Genomic DNA, 21,022 nt, shown 5'->3' with positions numbered 1-21,022 from the left:
GGGGGCGGGGGCAGGGGGAAACCGTTTAGAATCTCTTCCCTGTCCGGGAGACCCGACCTTTTCCCTGTCGGGTCTCCGTTGTCGTTGGGGCCTAGCACCGTGGAGCGGCCTCCAACCTGAACGACCCGGGGGCTCGGGAGACTGCGGAGCTGCGGACTACTCACCATCGTGGGGCTGGCCGGCCTCGGAGCGTGGGGAGCGGTGGTGACTCGCTGCTGCGACTCGACTCCTGGGGCTCGGAGGCTCCAGCAACGCAGCCGCAGGTCCGGTGGACTGGGACATCGGGAGCTCACGGGTCCGGGGGGAGAGAGAGACCGCTTCCCGGAGCTCCCGCAACGCGACTTCTCCACCCCGTGTCGCAGGGTTGGAACGACCCGGAGCGGGGTCATACATCGCCCGGCACGGCTTCATGGCCGTGGGACATGCCAGCGCCCGCCGGGGGCTCCAACTTCGAGACTTCTAGACTGGGAGCGGGGCCGTAAATCGCCCGGCACGGCCTAAAATGGCCGTGGGACTTATCATCGCCCGCCTGGGGCTTCGACATCGGGAGAGACATGGAGAACAGGGGAGAGAAAAGACTTTGCCTTCCATCACAGTGGGTCCACTGTGATGGATGTTTGTGTGAACTAAATTGTGTGTATGTCTAGGAATTGTCTTTGTTTGTATGGCTGTGGAAACAGAATTTCGTTTGAGCCTCACTGAGGCTCAAATGACAATAAATTGTATTGTATTGTTGTATTGTATTGTACTCGGCCTCCGAAAAATTGTTAAATTGTTCCTAATGTGCGTAAGATAGTGCTAGTGTACGGGGTGATCGCTGGTCAGCGCGGACTAAACCAAACAAGGGTCTCGTCCCAAAACGTCACCCATTCATTCTCTCCACAGATGCTGCCTGACCCGCTGAGTTACTCCAGCACTTTGTATCTATCTTCTCCACAGATGCTGCCTGACCCGCTGAGTTACTCCAGCACTTTGTGTCTATCTTCTCCACAGATGCTGCCTGACCCGTTGAGTTACGCCAGCACTCTCTCTCTGTCTCTCTGTTTCTCTCTCTCTGTCACTCCCTCTCTCTCTCTGTCTCTTATGTCTCTCTCTCTCGGTAACTGTCTCTCTTTCTCCCTCTCTCTATCTCACCAGGGCTGCCAACTCTCATGCTTTGAGCGTGAGAATCACGCATTTGAACAAACTCTCACGCCCTCATGCGGACCAGAAATTTCTCACGCTCTGTGGTGAGAAATTCTGTGATCAAAGAAAATTTCAAAACTCAGATAAACTGCATGGTCCGCGGGTGTTGGAGAGCCGGGGCTGAGGGAGGGATGGGAGCAGAACCAGCGGCGGGAATAGATGCTGGGAGCCGGGGCTGGCGAGTCGCTCGCTGCAGCTCCGGCCACGGAGCAGTGCAAGAGTCCCGGGCCGTCTGGAGACGTCGGAAGCGTTGCACAGCTGCCGTGAGAGTGTCTGTGCCGAAGGGACTGACTCTCAAAGGGAGGTGGAGAGAGAGAGAGAGAGAGGGCAAGGAGACAGTGGGGAGAGAGAGAGGTGAGAGAGGGGTGAGAGGAGGTGTGAATGGAGAGAGAGAAGAGGGAGAGGGGGGAGAGAGGGGTGAGAGTGAGGTGGGAGAGGGGGGGGAAGAGGGGTGAGAGGGAAGAAAGAGGGGAGAGAGAGAGAAGGGGTGGAGAGGGTGTGAGAGAATGGGGGAAAAGGGGTGGTAAAAGAGAGAGGGGGACGAGGGAGAGAGGGAAAGAGAGAAACGGGGAAAGAGAGAGATGGTGGGGCAAAGAGAAAGAGGAGAGAGACAGAGGAGAAAGAAAGAGTGGAGAGAGAGCAAGGGGAGAGTAAGGTAGGAGGGAGAAATGGGGGAGAGAGAGGGGGAAGAGAGAGGTGAGAGAGAGAGGGGAGCAAGATAGAGAGAGGGGAGAGAGAGAGAGAGAGAGAGAAAGAGAGAAAGAGAGAGAGAGCGGTAGAGAGGGGGAAAGTGAAGGAGAGAGTGGAGAGAGGGGGGGAGAGAGAAAGAGGGAGGGGAAAGAGGGGGAGTGGAGACAGAGGGGAGAGAGAGAGAGGGGGGTTGAGAGAGAGAGCGGAAGAGAGGAGAGGGAGAGAGAGTGGTGAGAGTGAGGTGGGAAGGAGAGAGAGAGGTATGAGAAGGGGAGAGTGAGGGGGAGAGAGGGAGAGAGAGAGAGGGTGCGTGAATGGAGAGAGAGAAGAGGGAGAGGGGGGAGAGAGAGGGGAGTGAGGTGGGAGATGGGGGGAAGAGGGGTGAGAGGGAAGAGAGAGAAGGGGTGGAGAGGGTGTGAGAGAATGGGGGAAGAGAGGGGTGGTAAATGAGAGAGGGGGAAGAGGGAGAGAGGGAAAGAGAGAAAGATGGTGGTCAGGCGATGCTCGAGCCTACAGTTCATCCAGGGCTAACCTGAAGAGGGGCCCTCACCAACCCCTCACACTCACCCCATCGATGTGTACGCGGCACTGAGTAGGATTAATGCAAGTAAGGCTGCTGGCCCTGACGGCATCCCCGGGCGCGTCCTCGGGGCCTGTGCTGCGCAGCTGACAGACGTCTGGACTGACATCTGCACCTATTGTCTATTGAGGCGTCGACTGTGCCTGAGACAAAGGGGAGCCCCCAGCTCTAAGATCTGAACTATAGTGAAAGTTCGGGCAGACTTTAATACAATTCTCAGTACAAAGAGTCAATATGTTGATATTCTGCATTAAATAACAGAGATATATAGATCTGTCATCAACACGCATGCGCCGGATTGTTCCCGCCCCCTCTGTGTCTCCGCCTCCACTATTGGCTGAGACCAGTGAGGGACACCGCCGGTAGCCAATGGGAACAGAGGGGCGGGCGCAGCGATCGCTGACGGTTGGAGGGTCAGGTGACCGGTGGCGGCGCGCGCGGCCGTCAAACCGTCTCCGCGTCTGCGTGAAGGGCACGCGCAAAGGGCGCGCCTCAGGAGAGCGATGACGAAGCTGCCCGGTGATTGACAGCGCATGGGGGCGGGGCCAATCAGCGCATCACCGCCCAGTGCGGCAGGTTCAATCCCCACTCCCGACCACAGCAACACATCGCATCCAATGCATCCCATACATGGATATTTAATTAATGGAAACTGACATTCATCACCTGCTCGACCTTGGAAGGTGGCAATAAAAGCTCAGATGGAAGCAAATATTAATGTAATTTGCCACGTAAAGTGCTGGAGTAACTCAGCAGGACAGGCAGTATCTCTGGAGAGAAGGAATGGGTGACCTTCCTGGTCGAGACACAGAATCAGTCAGGGTAGGCTGTGGGCCGATGAGCTTTATTCTGCAGTTTCGTGACCCAAGTCACCAAACTACATGAGATTTTCACTTATTGTGTAAAAATTTTTATATAAATCACCCCTGAAACTCGATATGAAGAAGACTTGCACATTTTTATTAAATTAGAGAAAAAACGGAAAATTTTCAGGTAATTTTTAGTCCAATCAAAGCACGTTTAACATTGAGTTGTCTGCCAGTTGTTTCAGGCTAGCACACAACATGGCTAAGGGGGCTTCACAGATGCCTGTTTTACTGGAGATTCAGATTTGTTGTTCTGTGGAATAAATGTCGTGGAAACATGCAGCAGGTAATTGTATTTAGTGGGAAAAGCATTAAAAAGGCTGAAGAAAGTGCTGCGAAGTGGATTAAAGTGCAAGAAAGCCTTGAAAGCAAAGTCCCTGCTGAGGTCCTGGAACACAAAGATTTACACAGCCAGGGACCAACTCTAACTAAAAGGTAAGATCTAACGTCTGAATTTATGAAAATCTATCTGTATGGAGTTTAATTAATTTAATTGCACCCTTTTATAATGTGAATAAATTCATTCATTCATTCACTCACTTCATTTATTCACTTACTTTATTCATTCATGAAATTGAGGGCCTAAACTAAATGTATCCAAAACACAGTAAATTAAACATTGTCACTAATGCCAGCTTGTTGTAGAGTAATAAGTCTTTAACAGCTAATCTCGGAGCTGCCTGCGAAAACTTAACGGGAAAAAGTGCTCCGACCGGACATACGCACTCGCGGTAAAGTGAAGCCGCCGTCTCAATTAATAAGCGGCCGATTCGCGAATACGGAGCCGCGGATCATCTCCGCGGGCGGGCGGGGGCTGTACATAGTGCCGTCTATAGCGGTCTTCTTCAGACCCCGACAACGGGGGAAAAATTTTGAGAAACTTTTTAGAACGTTTTGGAGAGATAGAGGGAGAGATAGAGGGAGAGAGGGAGGGAGAGAGGGATGAGGGACGAGGGAGAGAGAAGTATTCACTTCTCCCTCCCTCTCTGGTCGTCACGGTGGCCCAGCGGTAGAGTTGACGCCTCACGGCACCAGAGACCGCGGTTCGATCCTGACCACGGGCGCTGTCTGTGCGGAGTTTGCACGTTCTCTCCCCGTCACCTGCGTGGGTTTTCTCCGGGCACTCCGTTTTCCTCCCACAATTCAAAGACGTGCAGGTTTGTAGGTTAATTGACGTGTGTGTGTGTGTGTGTGTTAGTGTCCGTGGATCGCTGGTCGGCAAGGACACGTTGGGCCAAAGGGCCTGATTTCGTGCTGTCTCTCTAAACTAAACTAGTGTGTGAACGGGCGATTGCTGGCCGGCACGGACTCGGTGGGCCGAAGGGCCTGTTTCTGCGCTGTATCTCCAAATTAAACTAGTGTGTGAACGGGCGATTGCTGGCCGGCACGGACTCAGTGGGCCGAAGGGCCTGTTTCTGCGCTGTATCTCTAGACTAACTGGACTAAACTGATTGAAGAACATAATTCAAACATCAAGTTGTCCACAAAGTGTAAAAGATGTTTTCATTTTATTTGGAAAGGACACTAAAGAAAACAGAGAAAGAGTTGAGTATAGGAGCAAAGAGGTCCTTCTGCAGTTGTACAGGGCCCTGGTGAGACCACACCTGGAGTATTGTGTGCAGTTTGGGCATGTTGGCCTTCATAACAAGAGGAGTTGAGTGTAGGAGCAAACGGGTCCTTCTACAGTTGTACAGGGCCCTGGTAAGACCACACCTGGAGTATTGTGTGCCCACACATACGCACGCCCTCCACGCGCGCACGCAAGAATGCCACCACTCTGAAGTTAACTAACGATTGAATTTAATAGGTGGTAGACACAAATGCTGGAGAAACTCAGCGGGTGAGGCAGCATCTATGGAGCGAAGGAAATAGGCAACGTTTCGGGTCGAGCCCCATCTTCAGATGCTGGGTCAAACTTGCAAATCTGCTTCGAAAGTGAAAACTGCAATTCCTTTAAAATTCATCCCTCTCCCCTCTCCTCGCCTCTATCTTTCTCTCTCCCTCTCCTCTCTCTCTCTCGAAAATTGAAGGTAGACACAAAATGCTGGAGTAACTCAGCAGGTGAGGCAGTATCTACGGAGCGAAGGAATAAGTGACGATTCTGGTCGAGACCCTTCTTCAGACTCAAGAACCATTTCCTTCGTTCCATAGATGCTGTCTCACACGCTGAGTTTCTCCAGCATTTTTGTCTAACAACAAGTGAAATCACCTTCACTGGATAATAGACAACAGGTGCAGGAGTAGGCCATTCAGCCCTTCGAGTCAGCACCGTCATTCAATGTGATCATGGCTGATCTTCCCCAATCAGTACCCCGTTCCTGCCTTCTCCCCATATCCCCTGACCGCTATCTTTAAGAGTCCTCTTGAAAGCATGCAGAGAACCGGATCTCTTGAAAGCATCCAGAGAACCGGCCCCTGAGGCTGAAAATCCCACAGATTCACAACTCTCTGGATGGAAAAGTTTCTCCTCATCTCAGTCCCAAATGGCCACAAATTCATAACCTCTGGGTGGAAAAGGTTCTCCTCATATCAGTCCTAAATGGCCGACCACTTATTCTTAAACTGTGGCCCCTGGTTCTGGATTCCACCCAACATCGGGAACATGATTCCTGCCTCTAGCATGTCCAAACCCTTAATAATCTTATATGTTTCAATAAGATACCCTCTCATCCTTCTAAATTCCAGTGCACAAGCCCAGCTGCTCCATTCTCTCAGCATATGACAGTCCCGCCATCCCGGGAATTAACCTGGTGAACCTACGCTGGGCTCCCTCAATAGCAAGAATGTCCTTCCTCAAATTAGGAGACCAAAACTGCACACAATACTCCAGGTGTGTTCTCACCAGGGCCCCGTACAACTGCAGAAGGACCTCTTTACTCCTCAACTCCTCTTGTTATGAAGGCCAACAGGCAAAAACTGCACACAATATTCCCAGTGTGATCTCACTAAGGATGGAGGGAGAGAGAGAGAGAGAGAGGGAGAGAGAGAGGGGGGGAGAGAGAGGGGGAGAGAGAGAGGGGGGAGAAGGGGAGAGAGGGAGAGAGAGAGAAGCAAAGAGGGAGGGAGAGAGAGGCAGTGAGGAGGAGATGGAGAGGCAGAGAGGGGGAGGAAGGCAGGGAGAGAGAGAGGCAGAGAGAGGGAGAAAGAGGCAGAGAGGGGGAGAGAGAGGCAGAGAAAGGGAGAGAGAGAGGCAGAGGGAGGGAGAGAAGTGGGGGAGAGAGAGAGAGAAGGGTGAGAGGGACAGGGGGGAGAGAGAGAGGGGGAGAGAGAGGCACAGAGAGAGGGGGAAATAGGTCAGCCATGGTTGCAAGGCGGAGTGGGATCGGTAAGTTAGCGATATGCAGAGTACTGCCCTGCTGACTACAAATTCAGGGTCCAATTCAGACAATGCCATGTGTGGGCTAGCAGGAGTGAAATGGGCCGAAGGGCGTTTTCCGGACGCTCTGGACTCCCCACATCCACGCCGTTGCCCCGCAAGGTCGGCTTGGTGACTTTGGGGGAGTTATTGGGGCAAATGGTTTGGAAATGAGACAGAAACCGGCCTGCAGGGCCACATTAAGTGTGAATTCATGGTTAGTTATAAAGTGTGGGGAACCGCCTGCCAGCCCCTATGCATGCTCCCCCGGCTGCATTCAAGGGAATGCATGCATCACTGGCTGCATTGCTGCCTCCCCCGTTGCATGGGAGCGCTGTAACCCTTACCCAAAGATACTAGAGGAGCTCCTCTATATACTTTGCCCTTACCTGCTCGTCACAGCATTCCCGCACCACCAAAGATCTTATAGCAGATATCTTTGCGCACCACTGGCTGGCGAACCGCTTGTCCACAAGGGCGCTTCCGGAGGGAGAGGGGACGCTTTAGGGCGGCGCACCGGCGCTGGCACAGCGGGACGGCGGGTCTTAGGCTTCCAGGTGGAGGGCGAATCGCCGCATATTGGTTCCGGGTATTTTGTTGTTGTTGTTTGGTGCAGTGAGGGTGGGATGGAGGAGGAGGGGGGGGGAGGGGAGGAGGAGGGGAACAGAGGGGCGGGCGCAGCGTGCGCTGACGGTTGGAGGGTCAGGTGACCGGTGGCGGCGCGCGCGGCCGTCAAACCGTCTCCGCGCCTGCGTGACGCGCACGCGCAAAGGGCTCGCCTCAGGAGAGCGATGACGAAGCTGCCCGGTGATTGACAGCGCATGGGGGCGGCGCCAATCAGCGCATCACCGCCCAGTGCGGCAGGTTCAATCCCCACCCCCGACCACAGCAACACATCACATCCAATGCATCCCATACATGGATAATATTTAATTAATGGAAACTGACATTCATCACCTGCTCGACCTTGGAAGGTGGCAATAAAAGCTCAGATGGAAGCAAATATTAATGTAATTTGTCATGTAATGTGCTGGAGTAACTCAGCAGGACAGGAAGCATCTCTGAAGAGAAGGAATGGGTGACCTTCCTGATTGAGACCCTTCTTCAGTCAGGGGGGAGGGAGACACAGAGATAAGGAAGTGTAATGTGTTTAAACGAGACATCAAAGGGGGTAGGGATCAAGGAAAATGTAGAAAAGATCATTGTTAATTGGGAAAAGGTGACAAAGAAACTTTCAGTGATATAATTTAATCACGATTTTCACCATTTGACGGGGTGTGGAGGGTTCGTGAGAATGGAGGGGATGTAGAGAGGGTTCAGGAGAGTGGAGGGGATGTAGAGAGGGTTCAGGAGAGTGCAGAGAGGGTTTATGTGGGCATGGCTGGGGCATGGAGGGTGCAGGTGTGCAGGGTTGGGATGTGGGGGGTGCAGAGAGGGCACAGGAGAGTGGAGAGAGTGCAGAGAGGATGCCCGTGGGCAGGGCTGGGGCGTGGAGGGTGCAGGTGTGCAGGGTTGGGACGTGGAGGGTGCAGAGAGGGCACAGGAGAGGTTGCGGAGAGGGTTCAGGAAGGTGGGGACAGTGTGTGTGGGTGACAACATGGTGGCAGATGTGGTGATATTTGAGGCCATCCTCTCCAGCTGACAATTCAGCAGTAATGCTGTATTGTGTGAATGTTTTTATACAATTATCATGCTGCCTTGGTACAGACGCACCTGGAGTAAAGGTAACATTTGGTCTCCTGACCTAAATGAGGAAAATAACATAACATTTCATTAGACTGGTTGCAGGTTTGTCGTGTGTAGTGACTGGTCTTTCGTGTGTTTTTGGAATGAGGGGTGAGCTGAATAAAATGTCCACAGATTGGATAATTGCTGCATGTTATGTTACTTTATGCTGCTGGTAAATATTTACTTGTTCCATTGTCAGTACATGTGAGAATTTATCACTCGTGTCTACTGCTTTTTCCCCTGAGTGAAGAGTCCAGATCCAGGGGCCAGAATCTATGACTGGGGTGGTGGTCGGTGTGTTTATGAGGAGGCTTGGTTCTGACTCTGAGGAACGGTGGAACAATGACTGTCCAGCTCTACCCAATGTAAATGTGCCTGGTGTTCCTGCCACCAGATTCAGATTCAAACTTTATTGTCATTGTGCAGTGTACAGTACAGAGACAACAAAATGCAGTTAGCATCTCCCCAGAAGAGCAAACATAGAATAATGAGCAATAAATATATATACGTACATACAGTCATAGTAGTGCAATTTTTCTGGGGGAAGGATTGTCCGGGGGAGGGGGTGACTGGCAATCATCGAGGTGCAGAGTTAAGTAATGTAACAGCCGCAGGGAAGAAGCTGTTCCTGGACCTGCTGGTCCGGCAACAGAGAGACCTGTAGTCCCTCCCAGATGGGAGGAGGGTAAACAGTCTGTGGTTGGGGTGAGAGCAGTCCTTGACGATGCTGCGCGCCCTTCGCAGACATCGCTTGCTTTGGACAGACTCAATGGAGGGGAGTGAGGAACTGGTGATGCGTTGGGCAATTTTCACCGCCCTCTGCAGTGCTTTCCGGTCGGACTGTGATACAGTTGGTAAGGATGCTCTCGATGGTGCAGCGGTAGAAGTTCACCAGAATCTGAGGAGACAGATGGACCTTCTTTAGTCTCCTCAGGAAGAAGAGACGCTGGTGAGCCTGCTTGACCAGATTTGAGGTATTGTGGGTCCAAGAGAGGTCATCAGAGATGTTGACCCCCAGGAACCTGAAGCTGGAAACACGTTCCACCTCCGTCCCGTTAATATGGATGGGGGTGTGCGTGCCGCCCCGAGACCTTCTGAAGTCTACAATGAGCTCCTTGGTCTTCTTGGAGTTAAGGGCCAGGTTGTTGTCAGCGCACCATGGTGCTAGGAGCTGGACCTCCTCCCTATAGGCCGACTCATCGTCGTTGCTGATGAGGCCAATCACCGTTGTATCATCTGCATAATTGATGATGGTGTTAGTGCCATGTACAGGTGTGCAGTCGTTGGTGAAGAGGGAGTAGAGGAGGGGGCTCAGCACACAGCCCTGTGGAACGCTGGTATTCAGGGTGAGGGTTGAAGAGGTGTGCTTGTCTAACCTACCAGACTGGGGTCTGTTGGTTAGAAAGTCCAGTATCCAGTTGCAGAGGGAGGGGTCGATGCCCAGGTCATTGAGTTTGGTGATCAGTTTTGAGGGGATAATGGTGTTGAATGCTGAGCTATAATCGATGAACAGCATTCTTACGTAAGTGTCTCTGTTGTCGAGGTGGGAGAGGGCGGAGTGAAGTGCCGTTGAGATGGTATCCTCCGTACTCCTGTTCTTGCGGTAGACAAACTGATAGGGATCCAATGTGGGGGGTAGGCAGCCTTTGAGGTGTGCCAGGACCAGCCTCTCGAAGCACTTGGTGATGATGAGAGTAAGTGCAACTGGGCGGAAGTCGTTGAGGCTTGCCGCAGTGGAGTGTTTTGGCACCATGAATGGAGGTGGAGGTGGTTTTAAGGCATGTGGGGACAACTGCTTGGGCACGTGACAGGTTGAAGATGTCAGTCCAGACGTCTGTCAGCTGCGCAGCACAGGCCCTGAGGACGCGCCCGGGGATGCCGTCAGGGCCAGCAGCCTTACTTGCATTAATCCTACTCAGTGCCGCATACACATCGATGGGGGTGAGTGTGAGGGGTTGGTGAGGGCCCCTCTTCAGGTTAGCCCTGGATGAACTGTAGGCTCGAGCATCGCCTGACCTGAAAGCGGTGTCACGTGCCCTTAGCAGTACATTGCTTCTGATTCGGGAATATGGTCACCCGTGTGAGGGAGTTGACACTATTGATGGTGGAGTTTATAATGTCCAGAACAGAGGATATGTAGGAATCAATGTCCGTCTGGGAGTCAATGGTGGCCTGAGCTGCAAACGCCTTCGAGTCAGTGTTTCCAAAACGCTGCTGAAGTGTGGAGTCCGCCTCCTCTGACCAAACTTTAACTGTCCTCACAGTGGGTTTAACACATCTGATGAGTGGGGAGTACTTTGGGAGCAGGAACAATGAGAGATGATCAGACTGTCCAAGGTGGGGGAGGGGGACTGCTTTGTAAGCTTCAGCCATGTTAGTGTGGACTTTGTCCAGTGTCTTGTCTACTCTAGTGGCGAAGGAGACATGTTGGTGGAATTTGGGGAGTACAGTCTTCAGGTTGGAGTGATTGAAGTCACCCGCAACAATGAAGGCTGCCTCGGGGTTGTGAGTCTGTTGTTTGCTAATGGCAGTATGCAGCTCTTTCATTGCAAGCTTGGCATTGGCATCAGGAGGGATATAGACTGCAGTCACAACAGTGGAGGTGAACTCTCTGGGCAGATAGAACGGTCTGCATCTAACCAAGAGGAACTCAAGGTTAGCTGAGCAGTGACTCTCGATGATGGTGGAGTCCATGCACCATGCTTTATTTACATAAATGCACAGACCCCCAACTCTAGGTCTTACCGGAGTCTGTTGTCCTGCCCGCTCGGAGTAAATGACGCCCTGTTAACTGGATGGCGTTTTCAGGAACGTCGATGTTGAGCCAAGTTTCCGTGAAGAACCGGATGTTGCAGTCTTGGATCCAGTTGTGGGAGGTGATCCTTAGCCGGAGTTCGTCCATTTTGTTTGCCAGTGAGCGCACGTTGGCGAGGAAAAGGCTAGGAATTGCTAGCCTGTGTGGGGCTAGCTCTAACCTGACCTGTAACCCACCTCTGCGTCCCCGGCAGTGCTTTCGTACGCGCTGCCGTCTGTTTGTGCTTCCGGTCGGCCGAGCTGGTTGTGGATGATCAGCCATGATCACATTGAATGGCGGTGCTGGCTCGAAGGGCTGAATGGCCTACTCTTGCACATATTGCCTATTGGAATGGCGGTGCTGGCTCGAAGGGCTGAATGGCCTACTCTTGCACATATTGTCTATTGTCTATTGTTTGGATGGGGTGTTTTTCACATCTCCGCTGCACTGTAATCCTGTTTGTTGGTTTGCAAGACAATGTCGTCTTTCACATTCAATTGTCACCTGATTGTTCTGTTAATGTTTATTCCAGAGCTACAGAGTTTGTGAAAGCCTGTCTTCATCATGGCTGAAGGTGGTAACTGGGGAGGTGATTCAGTGGCCTCTACTTCAAAGGAACAAAAAGGTTTGTGAGCCTTCTGTGACATACATATGATGCCCTGACAGTGCAAGAAATGATGTTCACACGGAAGTGGGAATAGGGAAGGGGCTGAGCACAGAGAGTTGACATCTACAGGGACATCACAGTCACAGATGGGCGGATGCAGGAATTATCTATCAATTCAACAACATATAAATAGAGATTTGCTATTGTATACGTATTTAGGTTTTTTCTGTCAACTTCTTGTTGTGTTGCTTGTTCCATGCTGTCTTTGCTTTATTTCTCGCAAATCCCAAAGACGTTGAGTCTAAATATCTGCGATGGAGAAATGAGGTGACAGTGACAGCTGTAGACAAAAAGGCAGCATTTGAACTGCATGGTACTAGGGCATTCTGATAAAACGGAAGTACATATGTATCAAGGATTAAAAAAAAACACTGCACTGGGCCCAAATATTTTCAAATACTGACCTTTCATCCATCTTAAGATCCAAAGTTGATAATCACTGATGGTTACAGAATTTTCAAATCCACTGCAATCCTGAGAAAATGCAGTCAATGCTTACATACAAAATAACTCATCAATAGGCCAAAGTGGAAAGTAACACTCATGTCAAACAACAGACAAGTAAAGATAATTTCCCACAAGGCAGAATATATAACCACATAACCTTGATACTCAATGTCATAACCGGCACCAAATCATCAAACATCAATATCTTGGCAATCATCCTTTACTCAATAATTGACTCGATAATTGAACTGGAACTGATACATATGCCGTAGATGTACAGGCCTGTGGTTGTATATCTTGCAACAAATAATCCACCTGCAAGGTTTGTCAGGCAGCATGATAACAGCACCAACAACTTTCTATCCAAAAAGCAAATGCAACAGGCAAGATTTTACTTGTCACTTGATGTGTCCTTGAAGCTTTTTCTGAGGCAGCATTTTAAACTTTTGTGTGCAGAAAAAAAAATAATTGGGACTTCTCTTCCTTCAATCGGGGACATTGCGTGCAAACGTTGCTTGTCTAAGGCCAACAGTATTATAAAGGTCCCCACACATCTCCATCATGGACTGCTCACTCTGCTGCCCTCGGGCAAAATATATCGTACTATAAGGAGCAGAACGGCTAGGTTATGCAACAGCTTCTTCCTCCGAGCCATCAGACTCTTGAATGCACACAAAATTGCTGGAGGAACTCAGCGGGTGCAGCAGCATCTATGGAGCGAAGGAAATAGGCGACGTTTCGGGCCGAAACCCTTCTTCAGACTCTTGAATGCCATGTAATGTGCTGCCACTATTATCTATTTTATCTTTTTACCCATTTTATCTTTTTATCCATTTTATCCTTTTGCTATTTTATGTTGCACGGGGAGCCAGATGCAACGAAATTTCGTTCACTTGCATTTATTGATGTATTTCTCAATGACAATAATGTTTTGATTGATTGATTAATTGATTGGTGTGATTGCTGTGTTAAACATCCATTGATGAACTGAGGAACAATCATCAAAAATGTCGAAAACTCTGGACATTCGGTTCCATCTTAATGGCTAAGTTTGAAAAAGAAATGAGGAGAGAGCAGTGGGGATGTTAAAATTCACAAATAAGCAATTTTGTAAAAATTAATTGTTTCATGTAAATTAAAGAAAAGCAATTTCAGTCTAATCAGCGAATCAAATAAGCGCGAAGTTTCGAAACATTTATGCAATAATCTTATTAAAAAGAATTATTCAAATATAAATAAATATTGAAAAAGTCGCCTACGTTTGGAAAAAAAAGAAAAGCGTTGACCTTTTTAAAATGGTTTAAATCAAAATAATGATGGGAATGTGAACGTCGCTGTGGAGAAGCGAAGCCCGAATGAACGGCCGTTGGTGAAGAACCTTCTGGAAACGCGGGAAATAACGGGCGTCAACGGCTGAGGGAGCGGGAGCGCGTTGACAGTTGGTCGCGGCCCCGCGCTCTGGCCACACACATGCGCTCGGATCCCGGGTGGAGAGAGGGGGAGAGCGGGCACACGGTGTCAATGCAGCAGCAACTTGGCTGCTAGTTTAAATTCATGCTTTTACCGCTTTACCATCGCCTGCAGCTGTCAGCTTAGGAGCGGTTAACAGCGGTGATCAACGGTTAGTGGGGGGAGGGTAGAGGAGGGGGAAAGAGGGGGGGGAGGGGAGAAATGTGGGGGCGGGAGGTTAACGGACGACGATGGCGGGGGGGGGAGGGGAGGATGAGGCGGGAGGTTAACGGGCTGGAGCGTTGGGTCGGTGGGGGCGTCGAAAGCTGGAGCCGCCCGGGAGCGAGTGTAACACCGTTGTGGGGGGGGGGGGGGGGGCGTGCGGGGGAGCGACGACAGTTGTGGGAAAAGATTATAGAGCAGGGCTGCTCCATAGTCTTTGGTTGTGGGGGGATTGACAGTTGTGGGGCCCGGGAGCGAGTGTAATACAGTTTATCCGCCCGGGAGCGAGTGTAATACAGTTGTGGGGCCCGGGAGCGAGTGTAATACAGTTGTGGGGCCCGGGAGCGAGTGTAATACAGTTGTGGGGCCCGGGAGCGAGTGTAATACAGTTGTGGGGCCCGGGAGCGAGTGTAATACAGTTGTGGGGCCCGGGAGCGAGTGTAATACAGTTGTGGGGCCCGGGAGCGAGTGCAATACAGTTGTGGGGCCCGGGAGCGAGTGTAATACAGTTGTGGGGCCCGGGAGCGAGTGCAATACAGTTGTGGGGCCCGGGAGCGCGTGTAATACAGTTGTGGGGCCCGGGAGCCAGTGTAATACAATTTATCCGCCCGGGAGCGAGTGTAATACAGTTATGGGGCCCAGTAGCGAGTGTAATACAGTTGTGGGGCCCGGGAGCGAGTGTAATACAGTGGTGGGGCCCGGGAGCGAGTGTAATACAGTTGGGGGGCCCGGGAGCGAGTGTAATACAGTTGGGGGGCCCGGGAGCGAGTGTAATACAGTTGTGGGGCCCGGGAGCGAGTGTAATACAGTTGTGGGGCCCGGGAGCGAGTGTAATACAGTTGTGGGGCCCGGGAGCGAGTGTAATACAGTTGGGGGGCCCGGGAGCAAGTGTAATGCAGTTGGGGGGCCTGGGAGCGAGTGTAATACAGTTGTGGGGCCCGGGAGCGAGTGTAATACTGTTGTGGGGCCCGGGAGCGAGTGTAATACAGTTGTGGGGCCTGGGAGCGAGTGTAATACAGTTGGGGGCGATCGTGGGGGGCGCGAGCGAGCGTCGGCAGTTGGCGCTGGACGGGAGAGAGCACCTTGCGACTGCGCGCGCATGCTTGGGGAGGCGGGGCCTCTCGCGCTGAGGAGGGAGCGGGGAGAGGGGGAGAAGGGCTGGGAGGAGGAGGGGGAGAAGGGGCGGGAGGGGGAGAAGGGGCGGGAGGAGAAGGGGGAGAGGAGGAGAGGGAGAGGAGGAGGGGGGAGAGGAGGAGGTGGGTAGGGGATAGAGGAGAAAGGGGAGGGGGAGAAGTGGGGAGAGGAGGAGGGGCGGGAAGGGGGAGGTGGTAGAGGAGAAGGGGTAGGGGAGAGGGGGAAGGAGGAGAAGGGGAGAGGAGGGGGGAGCGGGAGAGGAGGAGAGGGAGAGGAGGAGGGGGGTAGGGGGAGAGGAGGAGGGTGAGAGGAGGCGGGGGAGCGGGAGAGGAGGAGAGGGAGAGGAGAAGGGGGGAGAGGAGGAGGGGGATAGGGGAGAGGAAAAGTGGGGAGGGGAAGAGGAGAAGTGGTGAGGAGAAGGAGGGAGGGGAGAGGAGAAGGGGGAGGAGAAGGGGGAGAGGAGAATGGGGGGTACAGGAGGGGGGGAGGGGAAGTGGGGCAGAGGAGAAGGGGAGGGGAGGGCAGTAGGGGGGAGGGGTGAGGAGAAGTGGTGAGGGGGGGAAGAGGAAAAGTGGGAGAGGAGAAGAGGTGGAGAGGAGAATGGGGGAAGGGGAGAGGAGGGGCAGGTAAAGAGAAGCAGGGTAGGGAGAGAAGGGGGAAGAGAGGAGAGGGGGGAAAGTAGTAGGAGAGGGGTTGATAGGGAGGGGGTAGAGAGGGGATACAGTGCGTCTCCATTGTTCTGTATCTATCTTTGCCTTTAATCACCATAGTCGGAATCGAACCTGCATTTTGCTGTAAGGCAGCAACTCTCCTTCTCCTCTGCCCCACTTCCCCCTCTTGCGTACAGTTTTGGTCTCCAAATCTGAGGAAGGACATTATTGCCATAGAGGGAGTGCAGAGAAGGTCCACCAGACTGATTCCTGGGATGTCAGGACTGTCTTATGAAGAAAGACTGGTTAGACTTGGTTTATACTCTCTAGAATTTAGGAGATTGAGAGGGGATCTTATAGAAACTTACAAAATTCTTAAGGGGTTGGACAGGCTAGATGCAGGAAGATTGCTCCCGATGTTGGGGAAGTCCAGGACAAGGGGTCACAGCTTAAGGATAAGGGGGAAATCCCTTAAAACCGAGATGAAAAGAACTTTTTTCACACAGAGAGTGGTGAACCTCTGGAACTCTCTGCCACAGAGGGTAGTCGAGGCCAGTTCATTGGCTATATTTAAGAGGGAGTTAGATGTGGCCCTTGTGGCTAAGGGGATCAGAGGGTATGGAGAGAAGGCAGGTACAGGATACTGAGTTGGATGATCAGCCATGATCATATTGAATGGCGGTGCAGGCTCGAAGGGCCGAATGGCCTACTCCTGCACCTAATTTCTATGTTTCTATGTTTCTACAGCTGTGCCACCGTGAATCCCCGGGGAGAGTGGAGCCGTTTGTCAACCTGGTCCCCGCTCATCAGTGAAGGTGTTCCTGCGGCCGCAGCTGCCCGGTGACGCACCGAGTTTATGCATCACCGGGCAGAGAGGGGTCTGCCGTGGGGAGCAGCAGAATGAGGCCAGTCGGCCCATCTAGTCTACTCCGCCATTCAATCATGGTTAGACACAAAAAGCTGGAGTAACTCAACAGGACAGGCAGCATCTCTGGAGAAAAGGAATGGGTGACGTTTCGGGTCAAGACCCTTCTTCACTCTGGTTACGGATAAGGGAAACGAGAGATATACACGATGATTTTTTTTTCTTAGACTCAATCATGGCTGATCTATCTCATCCTCTCAACCCCATTCTCCTGCCTTCTCCCCATAGCCCTGACACCCGTACGAATGAAGAATCTGTCAATCTCCGCCTTAAAAATACCTAATGACAGCCGTCTGCGGCAATGAATCCCACAGATTCACCACCCTCCAGCTCAAGAAATTGAGGGAGTGCAGCGTAGGTTTACAGGGTTAATTCCCGGGATGGCGGGACTGTGATATGCTGAGAGAATGGAGCGGCTGGGCTTGTATACTCTGGAGTTTAGAAGGATGACAGGTATCTCATTGAAACATATAAGATTGTTAAGGGCTTGGACACGCTAGGGGCAGGAAACATGTTCCCGATGTTGGGGGAGTCCAGAACCAGGGGCCACAGTTTAAGAATAAGGGGTAGGCCATTTAGAATGGAGACGAGGAAACACTTTTTCTCACAGAGTTGTGAGTCTGTGGAATTATCTGCCGGTTCTCTGGATGCTTTCAAGAGAGAGCTAGATAGGGCTCTTAAATCTAGCGGAGTCAGGGGATATGGGGAGAAGGCAGGAACGGGATACTGATTGGGGATGATCAACCATGATCACATTGAATGGCGGTGCTGGCTTGAAGGGCCGAATGGCCTCCTCCTGCACCTGTTGTCTATTGTCTATAAGAAATGGGAATTATTTACAGGCCTCCAAACAGAAGCCACAATATAGGATACCAGATACACCAGGAGATACAATTGGCATCTAAGAAAGGTGGGTCACGGGAGATTTCAACATGCAGGTAGATTGGGAAATTTAGATTGATACTGGACCCCACGAAAGGGAATTTGAAGAGTGCCTCCGAGTGGATTCTTAGAGCAGCTTGTAACGGAGCCGACCCTGAAAAAGGCAATTCTGGATTAAGTGTTGTGTGATGAACAGGATTTGATAAGGGAAGTCAAGATAAAGGAACCACTGGGAGGTAGCGACCACAATATGAACAGTTTGAAATCTGTAATTTGAGAGGGAGAAGGTGAAATCGGATGCGTCGATATTGGAGCTGAGCAAAGGAGACCACAGAGGCATGAGGGAGGAGCTGGCCAAAGATGACTGGAAAGGGACCCTGGAAGGGATGACGGTGGAACAGCAATGGCAGGAATGTCTGGTGGGAATAATTTGGAAGAATCCGGCTGATTTCATTCCAAAGAGGAAGAAAGATTCTAGGGTGAGAAAGCAGCCAGTGTGACAGAAGAAAAGTCAACGACAGTTTTAAACTGAAAGAGACGGTATAATTACAAAGATTAGTGGGAATCAGGACTGGGAAGCTTTTAAAGAACAATAGAAGGTACCTAAAAAGGCAATACGGGGTGAATCAATAAAATACGAAGGTAAGCTAGCTAATAATATAATAATAGAAACATAGAAAATAGGTGCAGGAGGAGGCCATTCGGCCCTTCGAGCCAGCACCGCCATTCATTGTGATCATGGCTGATCGTCCACTATCAATAACCCTTGCCTGCCTTCTCCCCATATCCCTCGACTCCACTAGCCCCTAGAGATCTATCTAACTCTCTTTTAAATCCATCCAGTGATTTGGCCGCCACTGCCCTCTGTGGCAGGGAATTCTATACATTCACAACTGGGTGAAAACGTTTTTTCTCACCTCAGTCTTAAATGACCTCCCCTTTATTCTAAGACTGTGGCCCCTGGTTCTGGACTCGCCCAACATTGGGAACATTTTTCCTGCATCCAGCTTGTCCTGTCCTTTTATAATTTTATATGTTTCTATAAGATACCCCCTCATCCTTCTAAACTCCAGTGAATACAAGCCTAGTCTTTTCAATCTTTCCTCATATGACAGTCCCGCCATCCCAGGGATCAATCTCGTGAACCTATGCTGCACTGCCTCAATCACAAGGATGTCCTTTCTCAAATTAGGAGACCAAAACTGTACACAATACTCCAGATGTGGTCTCACCAGAGCCCTATACAACTGCAGAAGAAAAGAGGATAGCAAGGGTTTCTTCAGCTATATTAGGAGTAAGAAAGTCAGTCAGTCAGTCAATTTTATTTCTGTAGCACATTTAAAAACAACTCTCATTGACCAAAGTGCTTTACATCAGTGCAGGTACTAACGTGCTACATACAGTGGTACATAGATCTAACAATACATACATAAACTGTTTTCAGCGCCCCCTCAGAGGACTTCAAGAAACGCTTGGGAGTATAAATAGGTTTTGAGCCGTGACTTAAAGGAGTTGATGGAGGGGGCAGTTCTGATGAGGAGAGGGATGCTGTTCCACAGTCTAGGTGTCAAGTCTTCTAATGTTTTTGCAGATTCCCCGCTTGAAAGGGATTTGATTTATCTACCCCGAAATGATGAACTGGATTCACTCAGACCAAACACTTCTTTTCCACCTTTTTTATTTTCTCCTCCTTTTATTTTGGCAGATCAGTCTTTAGCAGTTTTAGTCTTTACCAGTTTTGGTCTTTATCAGGTGAAAAACCGGCTGCCAATCGGGTCTGTAGAAAATCAGTCCTGCTTGCCTTTTCTGGCTATCGCGGCAGTCTTTTCGGACAGTCCTTTTGATTTACTGTTCAAGTTTTGCCGCTCGCAAATCTCTTGTGGCTTCTTCACTGGCTTCTGGTGCTGTGTGCCCTTTTGACCCCCGGGCAGAACTCGGCAGGCTGGGGTTCCGCCCACTTTAATCACTGTCGTGATTTCAATGTAGCATTTCTCTGCACCTGTTCTTTCATTTCAGTTTGACTTGACACCTCCCACTCGATCTTCCAATGGAACCACTTGGGAGTTCGACACTTTAAAGTCAAACTTTGAAGTCTAGGTGTGAACTTAGTCACCTGATGCATTTATGTCTTGTTCTTCTACTGGAAGTAAGACAACCAGCCGCCTAACATCCCTGTGAACAATCGTGGCTTGGATCCTCTCCTTCCCCTGAATGGAATGCCTTGCCCTTCCTTTCAAAGCCTTTGTCAGAGGAATGGAGTAACTTGGAAAGACCCGTATATTAACGTCTCTCACGATGCCTTTGCGGTCTGGATTGGAGCTGACGACTCTGCCCAGCTTGAATTGCCCCCTCAGTGCATTTTGGTCACTTAACCAGACAGTGGTTGAGTGGTCTCTGGCAGTGACATTTCCCTGAGTGGTGTGCCACTTGCTCCTTATAAACAAGTTAGGACCAGCGAGTTGGCTCCAGCTCTTCCAAAACGTGTTCACCTCCGACTGCATCGTTCTAAGTCTTTTGTAGGGGTAGCTGGAAAGGTCAAAAGTCTTGATGTCTCCGCACTGAGATGCTCGGCCAAGCAGAAGAGTATTTGGTGTGATGTACTGAACGCAGTCTTCCCGGCTTTGTATCCTGGCGTCGATTGGACGTTCATTTGACAGGTTGGCTGCCATGTAAAGAGCTGTCTGAAACTCACTATAACTGAGTGACGATTCTTTTCCAAAACTTTGGAGCGCTCTCTTCACAACACGCACAGCAGCTTCCGCAGCGCCATTTCTGTGTGGAGAATCAGCAGGATGGATTTTCCACATCCACTCTGTTCCATTTTTAGCTGCGTTCTCCTCCAAAGCTGCTCTGTCCAGGTTGTCCAAAAATCTATATAGTTCCTCTAAGACTGGTTTTGCACCAATAAAATTAGTGCCTGGATCTGACCAGATCTTCTTGGGGTGCCCACGGATTGCTGTGAATCTTTGATAAGCCATCAGAAACCCTTCACTTGATAAGGTGTTGACTAACTCTGTGTGGATGGCTCTGCTGGCCATACAGCAGAAGACAACTCCCCAGACTTTGAGTTTTACCGTTTTCTTGACGTCATCGTGTACGTGGTAGGGTCCAAAGAGGTCTACTGTTGTAAACTCAAAAGGAGCAGCAGGTTCAGTTCTTTCAGGCGGCAGATCACTCATTACTTGTTGACATTTCTTTGCTTTTGCTTTCTTGCAGATTATGCAGTGATCAACGACTTTTTGAGCAATTCTCCTTCCTTTTATGACCCAAGCCTTTCTTCTCATTTTAAGCAAGGTCCCAGCCACTCCGTCATGACTCTCCCTGTGAGCCTCCCGAGCTAGCAGCATGGACACCCAGGCCTCAACGGGCAGGATGGGAACAGCAACTTTATCCTCTTCAAAGCTCTGCACTCTACCACCACAAACCATCAGCCCAGAATCTTGGTCTT

At 50.7% G+C, this 21,022-nt stretch overlaps 1 protein-coding gene and 1 pseudogene across 1 annotated transcript in view; both read right to left on the bottom strand.

Moving 5' to 3' along the window:
• Positions 1-7,499, bottom strand: part of LOC116981706 (zinc finger protein 271-like) — a 162,678-nt gene extending 155,179 nt beyond the window's left edge. The window contains exons 1-2 of the mRNA XM_033034759.1: positions 7,369-7,499; positions 7,066-7,156 (exon numbers count right to left, since the gene is read on the bottom strand). Coding sequence (XP_032890650.1) covers positions 7,066-7,156; positions 7,369-7,499 — 222 coding nt within the window. The remainder of the gene's footprint in view (positions 1-7,065; positions 7,157-7,368) is intronic.
• LOC116982309 overlaps positions 1-21,022 on the bottom strand; it is a 999,615-nt pseudogene that overhangs the window by 647,807 nt on the left and 330,786 nt on the right.

Source organism: Amblyraja radiata, chromosome 16 (genome assembly GCF_010909765.2).
Source record: "Amblyraja radiata isolate CabotCenter1 chromosome 16, sAmbRad1.1.pri, whole genome shotgun sequence".
NCBI classification, from domain to species: domain Eukaryota; kingdom Metazoa; phylum Chordata; class Chondrichthyes; order Rajiformes; family Rajidae; genus Amblyraja; species Amblyraja radiata.
Note: the sequence above shows the minus strand (reverse complement) of the source record. Positions and strands in the feature narration are given on the sequence as shown.